Consider the following 16,562-nt stretch of genomic DNA (forward strand, 5'->3'; position numbering starts at 1 on the left):
TGGTTAAGCACCCACCGTGTGCCACACATCCCTGCAGCAAAAAGCAGACAGCCTGAGGCTTCTGTCCCAGTGAGCAAGGGTGTCGAAGGTCACTCACCACGTGCAGGATGTCAGGTGTGGTGGGCGCTGTGGGATATGGGGCAGTGTCTCCATCCCTGTCTCTGTCTCCTGCTGTCTCTCTGTCCCTGTCTCTGTCTCTCCCTGTCTCTGTGACACCCTCCCCCCCGCCCCCGAGGGCCCTGGCACATGGCCTGCGCCCACCATGTGGCTGGACTGCCACGGGCTGAGCCTCCTTGGGCTGGGGGGATGCGGCAGGTGTATCTCCCACGTCTCACGTGCAGTGCACTGGCCAGGAGCCCCCATACTCCTCACCCCCTCTCCCGGGTGGCCGGACCGGCTTGAGAGAGAGAGAGACTCACCGTAAGGCCCCCGATCTGGGGGCTCACTTCCCTGCCCCCGCCCACCCCCAGTGGGGTGTGCGAGGCAAAGCCCCTTCTGGGAAACCCCCAGCCCGCGGGCATCTCCAGGACTGAGAGGGCCAGCCCACTGTTCCCTGGCCACGGGCTCCCCGACCTCTAGCCAGATGTCCTGGGCTGGCACTGGCTGCACCGGGCAGGCCAGACCCCCCAGAAGTGTGGGCAGGAGCCCTCAGCCCAGAGGGGCCACAGGACACCCCTGCCTCCTGGGGCCCCTGGATTTCAGCTGGTGGTGCCAGCCTTTCACACTGGCGAAGCCAGTGCACCAGGACCCCCTATGATGGTGGCACTTGGTGGCACCTCCTGATGCCACCTGGAGACAGAGGCCATGGGCAGAAGGTCTGCTGCTATGGCCGACAGCCCTGGGTCCAAACCCCATGTGCGCCCCGGACAGCCCTGGGCTGACACCTGCTGTAGACCTAAGAGTCTGTCCTGGAGAAAAGATGGGACTGGACACTCAGCTCTTAGCGTGGCTGGAAGGACAGAATGACTGCAGACGCAACATCTGCAAACTATAAAATGACACTTTTGTTCTCCTAAGAACTCCCTGTGCCCATGGCTGGCCCCTCAGACCGAGTGCCCAATGATGCCAGGGCCACCCCAGCCGCCCCAGGGCTGCACCTGCAGGGTGGCCCTGCCCCCGCGAGGTCACTGGCCCCCGGCCCCTCAGCGGCCCAGGCTCCAATCAGGAGGCGGTGATAAGAGAAGGTCGACCAGCCACCCGGGGCCAGGGTGCGCGAACCTTGCCCTGGAGGCCTGTCACGGCGGGACAGACACGCCGTTCTTGGCCACACTATGGCGGGCCCACGGTGCCTTGTCCTGCTCAGCGCCTCACTGACCTGCCTCCTGCTCCTGGGGGACAGTGGTAAGTGCCCTCGCCCTACAGACTACAGAGGTGACCCCCAGGGAAGAGGGGGGACAGTGGGAACCAGGGTGCTGCCCTCACACCTCCACAGGGTGGAGAGTGGGTGCCCATCTCCTGGTGTGACATGGCTCGGCCTGGTGGCCTCCTTCCCTGTGGATGGGGAGCCAGATGGCAGGCCGGGTCACACACAGAAGCCGTGAACAGGGAAAGAGGGAGAGACCGAGAGAGATCGAGAGAAGTGCCCCTCCACGGCCAGAGCGAGCCCAGTGGCGGGGGCGGGGGGGTGGGGGGAGGCGGTCACAGGCAGGGAGGAGCTTCCAGGGCCGAAAGAGAATGAAGTTCAAGCCGGCGCCTCCACCCTTAGGCCGGCTTGGCCAGGGGAAGGGGCTGCCTGATTCAAGGCTGGACAGAGGGGGGCTTCTGCACCTTCCAGAAAGGCTGGAGGAGGCCAGAGGAGCAGGGCCTGGGGGTGGGCAGGGGCCCGGCAGCTGTTTGCGTCCTGGATGGAGGGGGGTGGACAGGGCCTGCGGGGCAGGCAGAGGGCACCTGGTGTGTGGGGGACGGGGAGGCTGTGAGAAGAGAGAAACCTAGTATATAGCAACACCTAGTGTGTACCAACCTGAACACTGAGACAACTGAGACACACGTGTCGTAATTCTCACCTGCCGACAGTGGGCAAGTGAACTGTATCTGAACCGAGACCGCCTGGCTCCCGGGTCCCGAGTCTAGTCCTGCACGTGGGGAGCTGAGGGCTCACCATCGAGGGCGGGGGCGGAACTCAGAATGCAGGTCGCAACCGGGAAGAGCAACTCGGAGGGCGAGGCAAGAAGGAAGGCAGAGAGCGGGTGTGGGGCTGAGGAGGAGTCGGGGATCCTGGTCCACGGTGGAGAGAGAGAAGGTGGTGAGAGACCGAGAGCGCAGCCAGAGACGTGGGCGCAGGTGGAGGAGGGTCCCGGGGGGGTCCCGGTGCACGGTGGAGAGAGGGCAGGGCGGGCGCAGCCACAGGAGGGGTTCCGAGATGCTCGGACCCAAGACCATTCAGCGGGCAGGTGGGGATTCATCTGAGAGCCGCAAATCAATGCAGTGGGATTCTTAAGTGAAGCAGAACAGAAATCAAGTACAAAACTTTGTAATAAGAACTGTTTCTTCAAAGCCATGTTTTCGTGTGTGGTCCTGGGCCTTGATGAAAAGCCTAATTTGGTCGTAGAGCGTGATCATAACAGCGCCACAGCTCACCCCTTCGGAGAGCTGAGAGCGGGAAGGGTGGGGGCCGGGCAGGGCACAGGAGGGTGGCCCCAGGACCTCTGGGAAGCAAGAGTCCAGGGAGGGCTTGGGGGGCCAGCACGGAGCTGCCAGTGAGGCCCCGGGAGGCGGCAAGGGGAAGGAGCAAGCGGACTTGCACACGGAGGGGAGCCCGGGGCCTGGAACAGGCGGGGTCCCGTCCTGGGCTGGCTCGGGGCGCGAGCAAGGGGCCTTTTGCAGCGCGGGGGTGAGCGGACGCCGCAGGATGGGGAAGGGCGGGCGGGCGGCTGAGGCCCTCTCCGCTTAGTGTCCCTGCCTGTCTGCTAGTGTTCCTTCCCCCGGAGCACGCCAGCAGCGTCCTGGGGAGGGTCCGCAGGGCCAACTCATTTTGGGAAGAGATGAAGAAAGGGAACCTGGAGAGAGAGTGTATGGAGGAGACGTGCTCGTTTGAGGAGGCCCGCGAGGTCTTCGAGGACACCGCCAAGACGGTAAGGGCTGGCGCGCAGGCGCCCTGTGATGGGTGCACCCCTCGGTGGAGGCTGACCTCACCCCTGCCGGGAGCCCAGGGCATACCTGGGCACCCCGGGTATGCGGGGCTGAGACAGGGAATACTTCTGGTGGGGAGAGTGAGGGTGGGGCAGGGCCCAGTCCATTAGGAGGGTCATGAGAACTTCCAGAGGCTTTATTAAATCAACTCTAAAACATACGGTGTTCACTTTAAAAATTATTCACGACCTCACTGCACCTCCCCGGGCTGGGCGGCACACGGGGACACGGAGCCCACAGTCTTCACCCAAATCCACAGCCACTGCTGTACTTGACATCGGGCACCCAAGAGCTACACCCGGAGTCAGTGCGTCGCCAGCAAACATCCCATGAGCCAACTCCACAACTGGAAATATGGAAAAGCAAAGAAATGAGAGTAGCTGGAACCATTTCGAGAAAGAGGAATCACGCCGCCCAATTCAAGGACTCACTGCAAAGCTTCACTAACCACAAGGGCATTCGCGTGTGCTGCTGGTAAGGGGACAGGTGCTTAGATCCACGGGACACACCAGAAGGTCCATAAACAGGCCCACAGAAATATGGCCAATTGATACAAAGGTTCATAAGTGAGTCAGCGAAGGAAGAAGTGTCTTTTTCCACTGATGGTTTGGGGACATCGGCACATCTCCACACACACAAGGTCCGCTTTGACCTCAGTCTCACAACTGTACAAAAGTCAACTCAAAATGGATCGAGGATCTAAAGGTAAAACATAGAACTTTAAGGAGAGAATTGTCATGTCATGAAGTTAGGCAAAAATTCTTAGACACAACATTGAAACCATAACCCATGAAGGAGAAAGTGAGTAAATTGGACTTACTCCAGGGGCGCCTGGGGGGCTCAGTTGGTTAAGTGTCTGACTCTTGGTTTCAGCTCAGGTTCGAGCACAATGTTGGACTCTTTGTTGGTGGTGTGGAGCCTGCTTAGGATTCTCTCTCTCTCTCTCTCTCTCTCTCTCTCTCTGTCTCCCCCTCCCTCCCCTGCTCATGTTCTCTGTACCTCAAAATAAATACATAAACTTAAAAAGATTGGACCTATTCCAAATTGAAAACTTGCTCTGTGAAAGACACGGAAGACTAAAAATACAAGCTATTAACTAAAAAAATATTTACAAATCACGCATCTGACAAAGGGCCTGTACTCGGATGCGTAAAGAACTCTCACAACTCAGTAGAAGAAAATAAATAAGTGATAACTATAACAGGCGGAAGCGAGAACAGACACTTCCCGAGAGACAGCACGTGAAGTGCAAATGTGCACAGGAGCCACCCGACATCCTCAGCTGGCACAGAAGTGCGGACTCCAGCCATGAGGAGACGCCACTGTATATGTGCAGAACTGGAACCGGGGACACGGCCAGCGTGGTGCAGGTGCGGGTAGCCCGGGCCCCACCCCTGAGTGCTTACCCTGGAGAAATTACCACTCCTTTCACACGAAAACCTGGATTGCCCCAAACTCTCGCCCTTGTCCCCGCTTGGTGCAGGGACCCACAAGCCACGGCATGGTGGAATTCTACTCCACAACATAAACAAATGACTGATGCACGTGGTGACTTCAACGAGGGTCAGAGGCATCATCTGGATGAAGCTAGTCTCACGAGGGCGTCCGTGCATCTGTATGACCCTCTCGGAGGTCACGGCTGTGGTGGCGCCAGGGGTGCGGCCATCGGGGGCTGTGAATGTGGGGGGCAGTGGAGGTGCGTATCCAAATCTGTGTGTCGGATTTCATAGAACTGCACACTGAAGTAGTTTTGCTGTGTGATCATGTCTTCAGCGAAATGTAAAGAGACAGCATAGCCGTGTCCTGGGGCTTCTGTAACTAAGCACAAGCTGGGGGCCCGGCAACGACGGGACTCACTCTCCCACAGTCCTGGCGGCCGCAAGTCAAAGAAGGTGTCAACACAGATGTACAAAACTTCTAGAATACAGAGCCCAGGAGAGGGCCGCTGCTGGGATGCATGGTCTTCCGGAAGCAGAGAGCTCCAGGGAAGGAGCAGGAAACAGAGTCATATGTGTTTCTTGCTACATCAAGAAGTACAAGCCATCATGATGAAGAGCATTCCAGAAAATTCCAAACCTTGTCTTACGCTATCAGTATGTGCCAGGTGGCAGTAGGGAGATTTTTACTCTCTAGTCTGAAATGTAGGTTAGTTGCTAATGAAGGGATGTACAGTGTGTGCTGGGTGTGGGAACACAGCCCCTGCTCGGAGGTTCTGCCCAGTCATGCTGACCTTGGAACATGGTACAGTGCAGCTTCCCTGGGCACCCGGAAGCACGCCCGCCGACACGAAAGTGGAAAGCTTCCTTCATCAGAGGTCTCAGGGGGATGTGCTCCGTGCCCTCTCCCGGCTTCTGGGCATTGCCAGCCTTGCAGGCCCATCACTCAGGTCTCTGCTCTGCTTCCACGCGTGGCTCTTGAGCACTTTCCGTCTCTCCTGATGGCACTGCCACTGGTTCCAGGTCCACCCTAAGCCCGTGTGGTCTCTTCGTGATGCATACCTTGGTTACATCTGCAAAGACCCTATTTCCAGTTAAAGCCACGTTCTGCGTTGCACCTGAATTGGCAGTGGGGGCGGGGGGCAGGGGGTACCCTGTTCAAACTACTGAACACAGCAAACAATTTCTAAGACTGAACATTTTCTAGTGTAATATAGGGTCTTGGTGTCCTATTTTAACTAATTACCAATTAACCATTTTTTCAGTTTAACATGGTTAGCCACCAAGCATCTGATCCCTTATTGAATCTTTGATATTTAACTCAAAACCATTCATTGATCAGCTTGGGGGTAGCAAAGAGAGCAAAGCATTCTTGGTACAATCCATTTCTCGGTGGTTAGATTAAAAATAAATGCTCGATATTCAACAGAGATGGTGCATCTGAGACAATCGAAGCCCCATTTGTACAGACGCAGATCTGAACATTTCCCTGTCAGACTCCATAGTGTGAGAGCAATTCGGACCAGGAAAGGCCCCGTTTGGGACAGCATCTACTGAGGTTGAGTGACGAGGTTATGGTTGTCCTCGGTGTGAAATGTCTGTTTTCCCTAATGTATTTTAAAATCTTTTTTCCCTTTTAGACTGAATTCTGGAATAAATACAAAGGTGAGATGGTTTCTATTTTAATACTGACTGGGGCTCATTCGGACACTGAAATGGGGGAGAGGGTATTTCAATTTTGACAATTCTTCCTGAATTTCCCTTCTGCTCCTGCTTATAGCTTCCTCACCTAAGACTCTCCCTCTCCGTGTGTCTCCCCAGTAGTTACTGTGGGATTATTTGGGGGGGGGGTAAATGTCATGGTTACGGTTTTGTTACTTGAACGTGGATTTCATCAGCTCGCCTTACTGGAGCATCAACCTGTCTCATCATTTTTTAAATCCAAGGTATTAGGTAGAAACAAAAGATCAGGTCTTCTAATAAGACGGAACGTCCACAGCTTGTGAAATGGTATCAGTGATGACTCGTGTTTCATTCTGCTAACATCCTTTAAATTTCCCCAAATGGCAGTTGGGCCTGCCTCTAGATCAGATTGTCCAAACGCACCAAGGAGTGTGAGGGCCCTGTCAGTGCTGGCCAGCAGCCTCCACACTCCTGCTCTACCTCCAGACCATTTAGGAAGAGGCGCCCGGACACCTGTCTTGTCACTGTCCAGCCTAGAAACAGGTGCCGGGCGGCCGCCCATCCTCCCTCCTTCCAGCTGGTCCCACCTGGCCGCCAGCCCAGAGCTCCTCACTGTTGAAAACAGGCAGTCAAACATCTCAGCAGAAAGAGAAAAGCTTATCAATAACCCAGTTAGATAAGAGCATCACGTACACAGAGCGCAAAGGCTGGGGGTAAAATGAAGTCCAGCCGGGAGAAATGTTTACAGGGAGACAGGAAGAGCCTCAAGCTTGTTCAAGCGACCTGAACTATGTGTGCCAAGATCAACACAGCAAAGCCATTTCCTTGATGACAGCAGCTGCCTGCAAGCTTCAGGTCCCCAAACCCTGTCTTTGCAGATGGAGACCAGTGTGAAAGCAACCCTTGCCAGAACCAGGGCAAATGCATGGACAGCCTTGGGGGATACACGTGCACCTGCTTGGAAGGATACGAAGGCAAAAACTGTGAATTGTGTGAGTTCCTTTCCTTGGTGTACCTTCGGGTCAGGGCCGCCTGAAGGGTCAGGAACGAGGGAAGAAGCTGAAACCCCTAAGGAAAACATCTCAGGTTCCTTCCAAGGTAGAGTCTGTGTTCCCTTGTGCTGCGCCATTGTAGGAACAGCAAAAACAAAGTGAAAGTGTGTCCTACAATCCACTGGGTTTTAGATACAATGAGAGACACACAGCCTTCTGTGTTCCTCTGAGGGGGCTGCAGCACACTCACGGAGCGTGTGGCCAGGAACACGGAGACCTGGGGTGGTGCTACCCATCTTCTTAAATTCCTTGTGGCCCAGGCAGCGGCTCTGAATCAGCCACTTAGGTTTGTCAGTGCAGATGTCAATTCCGAATGTCCGCAATTGTCCAATTATACAAATCTGATACATTTAGTGAATTCTACAGGGAAAAGTCACTAAGAGTTTTCCTAACATGGTGAGTATGGCCATTAATTTTTTTAAATAAAAATTAGATTCAGATCAGGCCAGTTTTCATTAAGAAGAAAGATACACATTTCTTTCAGATTACTTAATTCGTAACCTTTAGGAAGTGCTCGGAGCTGGGATCACTGTGGGACTCTCCCCGACGGGGATCTCAGTCCCACGTCATCCCTCCCACAGCCCAGAGCGTCCTCTCCTGCTCCCCGTCTGGCTGAGCCAGAGCCACTGGGTGTTTTCTAAAGTTTAACTAATGGTGATCCTCTCACCGTAATTATTTATTCATCAGAACCCCAGGGGCAGAACGTAACGTAAATTGTCTTGGTGACGCCACTGCTGTCAGTGTGCGATCACATGTTGAGCGTGTGCTGGCGACGGTGGGCAATTCTGGCAGAGTCGGAGCCCCTGAGCCGCAGGGGATGCGCTCAATCTGGCCTGGAAGGCCCAGGAAACCAGCCACGGGCTCACTGTGTCAGGAGCTGCACATGACCTGGGAGGCAGTGTGGCCTCCACCACTTTATAAGTGAGGAAACGGAGGCCCATAGGGTTTAAAGCACTTGCCCAAATCACACGGCTGGCGACAGAAAGCACCGGGCCCGTCTCTGCTGCTGCCTCGCCGGTGCCCGGACCCCAGTCTCCCAGACCAGTTCCAGACCCTTTATTCCGCAGACGACCCTCCAGCCTCAGTGGACCGGCCCGTGGCCACACTGCTGTGCTCCGCCTGGCCCGTGGCCCCAGAGCCCTTCCTCATGCCGGCCGGCGCACACTGGTCGTGGGGCTGTGGGGGGAGGCGCTGCCCCTCTTAGGGCTGAACATGGGGCCCGTGGGGGGGGGGCGGGTCTGGACGCCCAGGGCCCGGCAGACAGCACGCTGGCCCCACGTGGTAGGGAGCCGCAGGGCAGGGACGATCCTGCACACAGAGCCCCTGGCCCCCAGCCTGCTCCAGGGGCCCATCCCACTCGCGCGGTTCCGTGCGGTGGCCGCCCCTCTGCTGGAGCGGGGAAGGGGGGCAGGCTGACAGTGGGTGGATCTGCCCTGGTGCTGCTGTCCCTCCTCCCGGCTGCCTGCGGCCTCGGTGTCCCCGGCCAGTCCTGAGGGCCCACACGCGTCCCCGCAGCCATGCGGAAAGCCTGCAGCCTGGACAACGGCGACTGTGACCAGTTCTGCAGTGAGGAGCAGGGCTCCGTGGTGTGCGCCTGCGCCAGCGGCTACGTCCTCGCGGACGACGGCAAATCCTGCGTCTCCACGGGTAGGAGGCGCGTGGGCCGGAGCGGGACCGCAGGCCCTGTGAGCCGCCTAAGAAACGGGCCAGCGACGCTGCCTGACTCCCTAGGGGAGGTGCAGACGTCGAGGGACTTGGAGGTGGGGGGTGCTCTGCCCAGCGCCGGGCTCGTGGCAGACCCTGAGGAGCCACGAAATGGTCGTGATCACGGCACGTCCTGTTGCCCCGGGAATTAGAGCATGTCCGGGGCAGCAAGGCCTGACTGTGTCTGGGCCGTGGACTTGCGGGGGGGGGTGGGGGGTGCAGGAGCCAAAGGGGGAGCCGAGGACCCCGAGAACAATTAGACCGCACGGGCCCCAAGTGACAGCCCTCGGGCTTCCTTTTCCGTGATGTTCCGTGACGTTCTGTGACAAAAGCTGGGCCCTGAGTCTGGCCTAGAGGCTCACAGAGGGCGGGGCCCAGCAAGGGGACGGGGTCCTCGCTGCTCCGGTCCAACCACACTTCTCTGCGGCAGGGCCTGCCTGGGCTGGAGCACTGAGAGGCCACTGTGCTCTCTCTCTTAGCTTCCTCTGCTTCTCACAGTGGCCCCAAGCGCTCCTCAAAGCTGCCCCCCCCCCAACCAACAGCTGTGGCATCACCTGGGGCGGGACCTCTGTTACCAGCACATTCCTCCCTATTCCCTCCTCCTGTGGGCCGGGCAGACAGTTCCGTTGTGGGGGGGCCGGGGCGAGGGGGGTCCTGCTCACTGAGGCCGGCCCGTGTTCTTTCAGGGCCTTTCCCCTGCGGGAAACGCACTCTGACGCGCAGGAAGAGGTCAGCCGAGACCGCCCATGGCGGTGAGGGTCCCTCTGAAACCTCTGAAGCAGATGTGCAGGACCAGCACCCTGAAGACCTGCCTCCCACCGACAGCCCTCTGTACCTGCAGCCCCTCAACAAGACAGAGGCCAGCCCCGTGGAGGACTCAAGCAACCTGATCCGGATCGTGGGTGGGCAGAACTGCCCAGACGGCGAGTGTCCCTGGCAGGTGACTGCGGAGCGGGCCTGGCGGTGCCGGTGGGCGGTGGGGACTCCCTGCTGGCTCTGGGGCAGAGTGTGCCCGAGGTGAGAAGTGGGCCCTGTCCCTCCCCACCCGACGTCCAATCCCATTAAGGACAGACAGAAAGGAGAGGAGCCCTGGAACCCAGCGCGGGCTGCAGGCTCAGGCCGGCAGGCGGAGTGGCTGCCTGATGGGGGCCAGCCCTCTGTTTGCCCCTCCGACCGGCAGGCAGATACTCTGTCCCTCGGGCTCATCTCTGATTTGGTCAGTGCTAACGAGGTGGGTAGCAATCTGGGGAGAAGTACATCCACCTGTTTGCAATCCACGCTCTTTGGTTGTTGGTTTGGACAGAGGTTTCCAGATGAACAAGTAACACGGGACTCAGGCTTAGAGTTGAGTTTCAGACAAACAATGAACAACTTTTAGTGTAATGTGTCCCAAAGACAACAGGGGACATGCTGGTGCTAGAAGCCATTGGATGCTTATCTGATTCGGCTTGACTGGGTGGTGCCTGCTGTCTCTGGCGAATCTGGGCGTGAAATGCTTGGTACCCAAAGCCAACAACAGACCCTCCAGAGCCACCACCACCCTTTACGCATTTCTTCACCTGCCCCACCTCCCAGCCCTACGTTATCACGGGCCCAGAGGGGAGCATGCACTCGTGTGGTCACCACGGGGTTGGTGTGTGCTGAGCGAGCGCCACCGACGTGGCTCCGGCGGGAGCTCGGTGGCCCCGGGCCAGCGTGGAGCTCGGGGGGCTTTGGAAGGCCCCCCACAGACAGACAGGACCAGGGGGGGGTGAGGTGGGGACCTGGGCGGCGGGATCCTCTCCAGGGGACGCGAGAGCCCTGCTCTCCCAGTCCAGCGGCCTCGCCATCACGTGTAGAAGAGTCAGGGTCCAGGTCTGGGGAAGACTGACGCCCCTTGGCCCTGCTACTTCGTGCCGGTCACCAAGGTCTTCAGGAACGCTTTCAGACTTGGAACCTTGTTGTTCCCCAACCGGCATGAGCCAGCCACGTGCCGGAACTCTCTAGATAAAAAGGAAAAAGTGCGCCATTTCCAGATTTGCAGCCCGGTTCTCTGGGGAAGAAGGGACACGAGGGCTGCAGGGCCGCCTGGGCCTGCCAGCGCTCACTCCCTGGGGCGATGCCCTCACTCTGAAATCCTGTCGGGGAGAAAGCCGCCCACAGGGGGAGCCCCGTGGATTCCAAGGGATTTGCCCTTGAGTGGTGGCATCTGTGGGCCGTCGGGGGAGGGCCGTCCCAGATACCAGAAGCTTCTCCCCAAACACTGGCGCCCACCTGGTCTGTGCGCTAATCCGTAGCCATGTAGCCGGCAAAGGTTATCAACAATGACGATCGTTTTTCTACGGGTGACACTGTAGAGTGCTGTGACAGCTCTGGAAGGGACAGGACGGCTCCCTGAAGAAGGAGTCTGGGGTCCAGGAGCAGAAAGTTGAAGCGAGGCAGAAGCCCCTCAGGCGCCACTAGCGGGGCCCCTGCAGACGTCTGTTGGGTGGGCCATTTGGCTGCTCTGTGGGAAGGAGCCGCCCAAAGCTGCGGTTTCTGCAGAGCAGCGGGGGGAGGACCTGGGGAGGGGCTGCGGCCGGGCCGTGAGCCCCACGGTGAGGTCTCTGAGTGCGCGCTGGCACCACACCCCGCGGGACACGTAAGAAAAGGAGGGGCCGCGCTGCGGGCAGGTGTGCAGGCCAGGCCGGCGCTGCCCTGGGCCTTGCGTTCCCGATGGGGAGGGGAGCCCAGAGGTCAGTCCCAACCTCGGGGGGGCTCCTGCGTGCTCCCCACAGGCCCTGCTCATCAACGAAGAGAATGAGGGGTTTTGCGGCGGCACCATCCTGAGCGAGTACCACGTCCTCACTGCAGCGCACTGTCTGCACCAGGCCAAGAGATTCAAGGTGAGGGTAGGTAAGTGCGCCACACTCGGAGGCACTAGTTAACACGCCGAACCCCGTGGGGGTGCGGGTGGGGGGGTCACAGGCGAGGGAGGGCAGAGAAGGGGAAAGCGGGGGGCAGGGGTGGGGCCGGTCCTCCCCCTTGCCGTCTGTGTCCAGGCCCAGCGCGGCGATCCTCCCCTCAGGGCCCCTTCCTCTGGGAAGGTTTCCAGAACCCTCCGAGCACAGAGCATCTGCTGCTCGTGTTTGTGTCTGCGGGGCTGTTTTGTGACGTCCGTCCTTCTCCTCCAGACTCTAGACCAGTTCAGCAAAGATCCACCGCAAGCCACACACGCAGGCCATCCATGTGCCTTTTAATTTTCTAGTTCCATTTCCTATTAGGCATCTTCAAAGTTTATAGATGAAATTAATTTTAGCAATATGTCTTAGTCCAGTATATCCAAAATATTATTATCGTTTCAACACGTAATCAGTTCTGAACTAGAACGAGATATTCTGAGTCTGTGTTCTCATGACAAATCTGATGCTGACACTCAGCACGTCCCAGTTCCGACCAGACGCCGCCCCGGTGCCAGGCAGCCGTCTGGACAGTGTGGCCAGCCGGTCAGGCACAGAGCCTTCCGCCCCCAGGTGCCCCTGCCGCGTGGCACAGGCTCAGGAAGTATCCACCCGAAGTACTGGCCACACTTAAAAGTGCGGCTGGCGGTCGCCCCTGGGGAGTGAAACTGAAAGTCATCTTTATTTGCCTCGTTACGATTTTATCTTTCAGAGTCTCTAGTGACCATGTTCCATTTTTTTAATAAAAAAAAAAAATAACCGCTACTCTCAAAAGCACCGTGCACGTAAGTGCACAGCCAACCCCGAGCTGAACGCCACCATGTCCTCGCCATCTCCCAGGTGAACGGGACACGGGCAGCGAGGAGGGCGACGAGGTGGCGCACGAGGTGGACGTGATCATCAAGCACAACAAGTTTGTCCGGGAGACCTATGACTTCGACATCGCTGTCATCAGGCTGAGGACGCCCATCACCTTCCGCAGGAATGTGGCCCCCGCCTGTCTGCCCCAGAAGGACTGGGCCGAGTCCACACTCATGGCGCAGAAGACGGGCATCGTGAGCGGGTTCGGGAAGACTCACGAGAAGGGCCGGCCATCCACCATCCTCAAGATGCTGGAGGTGCCCTACGTGGACAGGAACACGTGCAAGCTGTCCAGCAGCTTCACCATCACCCAGAACATGTTCTGCGCCGGCTACGACACGAACCCCGAGGATGCCTGTCAGGGGGACAGCGGGGGCCCCCACGTCACCCGGTTCAAGGACACCTACTTCGTCACTGGCATCGTCAGCTGGGGAGAAGGATGCGCGCGGAAAGGGAAGTACGGCGTCTACACCAAGGTCACCAACTTCCTCAAGTGGATTGACAAGTCCATGAGGGCCAGGGCCGGGGCCCAAGGCTGAGCGGGGAGCCTTGCGCCCCACCCCCAGCTGCTGGTGTCTCGTTTGTGCGGCCCAAGGCCGAGCGGGGGGCCCTGCGCCCCACCCCCATTAAAGTCATGCCAGCTGCTGGTGTCTCGTTTGTGTTTGCACGGGCCGGTCTCAGCGGCAGCGCCCGGACCAGGTCTCCTGTCTGCAGTGGCGCCACCTGTGTGGATTCCTTACCCTGGTGTTTTCCTCGCTCCGTGGAAGACACGTTCCTCTGGACACCAGAGCCAGCCTTTCCCTGTCCAGGTTGGGAAGTGCCATCAAGAGACGCTAGACGGTGGGACAGGAGTCCAGACGCCCCAGGACAGCCCCCCCCCCCATTGACAGCAGGCTCTTCCAGTTGTGGTCAGGACACAGGGGAGGCAGTGGCGGGGGCTCTGGGAGCAGGGGCGGGGCGGGGGTCCCAGGAAGGCTGAGAGCCTCTCACCGGCCCCGATGCTTCTGCGTGGACTGAGCGGCTGCTCCTCCCGCTGGTCCCACGCTGGACGCGGCCGGGGGGCCATCCGCTGTCCTGCAAGCGGCTCGTGTGCTCCCAGGGGCAACGGTCCCCAGCCCCCAGATTAAACCAGTCTGTGTGGACGTGACTCCTCAGCGGCCCCGAGCGCCCTGTGTGCTGTGGGGTCTGGGGGAGGGGCCCGTCTGCTCTGCGCGGCCAGCCCTTCCCGTCAGGGTCCCCAGCCTGCGGTCATGAGGAGCAAAGTGCTTTAGCAAACCCTTTTCCAAATGCCCCCACAGTTTGCATTTTGCGTAACTGCGATGAGCAAAGTTTCAAAGTGCCAGTACTGAGATGCCCCAAATGTCACAGGCTGGCAGCGTGCTTTGTCAACAGCAGGCAACGCGAGGTTAGGCAAATCGATGTGAGCGGACACGTGGTTTCCCAGAAGCCGTCAGAGGCACACAGAGAAGGCCCAGGCTGAGTGGGGGGGAGGCTGTCCTCTTGTGGGTTTTCCACGCACCTGAGCGCTCTGTGCGCCCCGAGCCCTGGACGGGTTCTGAGGTCAAAGGTGGTCTGGGGCCCAGACAGGATTGCAGCCGCCCCCATCTCTCACTGGTGGCCCGGGCGGCGATGGGGCTCACATGCGCATCAGAGGGGGAGACTGAGGCACACCAGAGAAGGGTGTGCCCCCGCTGCCTCCCTCTGGCAGCTCCTCCTCTCTTCCAGAAGGAGAATCCGTTCAGTGAGGCCCTGGAGGAGACGACGGGATGCCGTGGGGAGGGCGGTGAGGGCTGGGACTCATGACGGGGCACCTGCTGTCCCCTGTGCCCTGCCGCCACTCACCTCCCTCCATGATGCTATCTGCCTGGGGACGGAGCTAACGGAGCTGCCCGGCGCACATGTCCCTCTCACCAGGCTGGTCGGCTGCGACCGAGCATCGAGTGCCCCTCAGGGACACGGGGACATGGCAGGGTGGCTGGGGTGGGGCCCAGGCCCTGTGGACGGCGGGCACAAGGCCCAGGAGCTGCAGGGGAGAAGGTGGATGTGGTTCTTGTTCCCGAGGGAGAGGGCAGAGGTCTCAGGACAAATGACATGAACCCCATCTGATCCATACCCCCACCTGTTCCTTGAAGGGTCAGTCGCCCCCAAACACTGAGTGGCTTCCACAGGCCCAGCCTGAGTTAGGTGGGGGGGGGGGGGGGGGGGAGGGCTCGCTGGATGGTGGGCTTGGCCAAGGCCGGGGACCAGGCCTGTTCAAGGGAGGCCGACGGAACTACCAGATCAGAGGGCAGGTGGGCCCGGGTTTCCATTTAGGGGCAATTCCACCGCAGGAATCCCTGATTGAAGCAGGTCACCAAGGACACCAAACCCTGGAGTCTCCCGGAGTCTCAACTTTGCAGAGAAATGACTGTTTCATCACAGACAGGACAGGTGGCTCCCCCAGCAAGACCGCCCACGGGAGTCAGTACATGAGGGGAGCGAGTGATGGGGAGCCCGCGTGGCATGGGCTGTGAGGCCCCCGCAGCCAGGATGCTGACAGTGCACCATGTGTCCCCAGTCCTTCCCGTGTGACTGAGATTGAAGCCAAACTTGCTACTTCCCCCATCACGTGGTGCTGAGTGCGTCTCGGGTTTGAGGACACACTCGGTTCTTACAGAACGCCTCTGTGGTCCGCTGGTTGCCTGGCTCGAAGCCCCAGGCTGTGGTCCACTCTGTGCCTTTACAGAAACGCTTGCCACACTCCCTCGGGGACCCGTCCTGCCACACTGGCCTCCGTGCTGGGCCCCAGGCAGCCCATGGCCCTGGGGTCGCTCCAAGCCCCCGGAGGCTGCTTACTGGGCTCAGGTTCCTCTCCCCATCACACACCCCCTTATGTGCTCTCCTCCAGGCTGTGACTCTTGACCAGCCCCCTGCCCTCCTGTGTGCCCCCCGTGGAGGGGACCTGAAAGGTGAGCTCCAGGTGACTGTCCCCTGCCCAGAGCTGCCCACGTGGGAGCCCCTGAGCCTTGTTACTCAGGGCCGCCCGCGGGATGCCGGCTGTCCCCGTTTCCTGGGACGGGACCTGCTGACCTCACTCCTGGGAAGCCCGCCCAGCTCCAGGGTCCTCGACACCTCACCTCAGCCCCCTGTGCCTTGGACACGGAAGAGAAGCAGTGCGGAGACACTGACACTGACTGTATGCGGTGAGGTGGTGTGTGTTGTAGGCCGGGGGCGTCCTCAGAAGCCCCTTGTCCTCAGGCCCGTGTCCGCAGACCTGTCCCTGGTGGCCGTGGGCTGGTGGGCCGCGTGGTGCTCAGGCCTCTGCTCCACCCCGCTGGGCCCTTCCCCAGAGGCCGGGGGCCAGGCAGGGCCAGACGTGACGAGCCGTCCTGCTTCTCTCACTGGTGACACACGTGGGAAGTGGTGGCGTCTCTCCGGGCCCTTCTGGAGCCAGAGCCTGCCCTACAGTCGCCGCCACCCCACCAGCCCCACGCACCAGCCCCTCGCTGCCCTGCTCTCCCTCAGCACCCCCACCCTCTGCACACACAGGAGTAATGACATAAACCCAACTTTGTAACTTTTAAATGAAGATGGCACATTGAAACCATATTATTTTGGATCTATTGGGTTGGGTATGTGTATCATTAAAATTATTTTAAGGTCTCTCTTCTGATGTTTTAATTGTGCTGCCGGGACACCGTTCTGACCACTGGGGCTTCCGACGGTCCCGACGGCCCACCCCACCTCTGGTCAGAACCTCTGGAGCACACACCCCCATGTGCTGGGCTGATCAGCGTGTT

The 16,562-nt window shown here is 59.2% G+C and overlaps 1 protein-coding gene and 1 long non-coding RNA gene across 2 annotated transcripts; one reads left to right on the plus strand and one right to left on the minus strand.

Annotated features, from left to right (window-relative positions):
• The first annotated feature begins 1,183 nt into the window (after positions 1-1,183).
• Positions 1,184-13,427, plus strand: F10 (coagulation factor X). The gene is made up of 8 exons (XM_003980558.3): positions 1,184-1,341; positions 2,911-3,071; positions 6,206-6,230; positions 7,127-7,240; positions 8,816-8,947; positions 9,691-9,944; positions 11,761-11,878; positions 12,763-13,427. Exons 1-8 carry the CDS (start codon positions 1,272-1,274, stop codon positions 13,320-13,322), a joined length of 1,434 nt encoding a protein of 477 aa, XP_003980607.2. The 5' UTR covers positions 1,184-1,271; the 3' UTR covers positions 13,323-13,427.
• LOC123385018 lies at positions 10,350-14,956 on the minus strand. Its single transcript, XR_006596963.1, has 2 exons — positions 13,774-14,956; positions 10,350-13,584 (listed from the first exon to the last, which is right to left on the minus strand). It is a non-coding gene; the product is annotated as an uncharacterized LOC123385018 (long non-coding RNA).
• Positions 14,957-16,562: the final 1,606 nt, after the last annotated feature.

Source organism: Felis catus, chromosome A1, assembly GCF_018350175.1.
Source record: "Felis catus isolate Fca126 chromosome A1, F.catus_Fca126_mat1.0, whole genome shotgun sequence".
Taxonomy (NCBI): Eukaryota; Metazoa; Chordata; class Mammalia; order Carnivora; family Felidae; genus Felis; species Felis catus.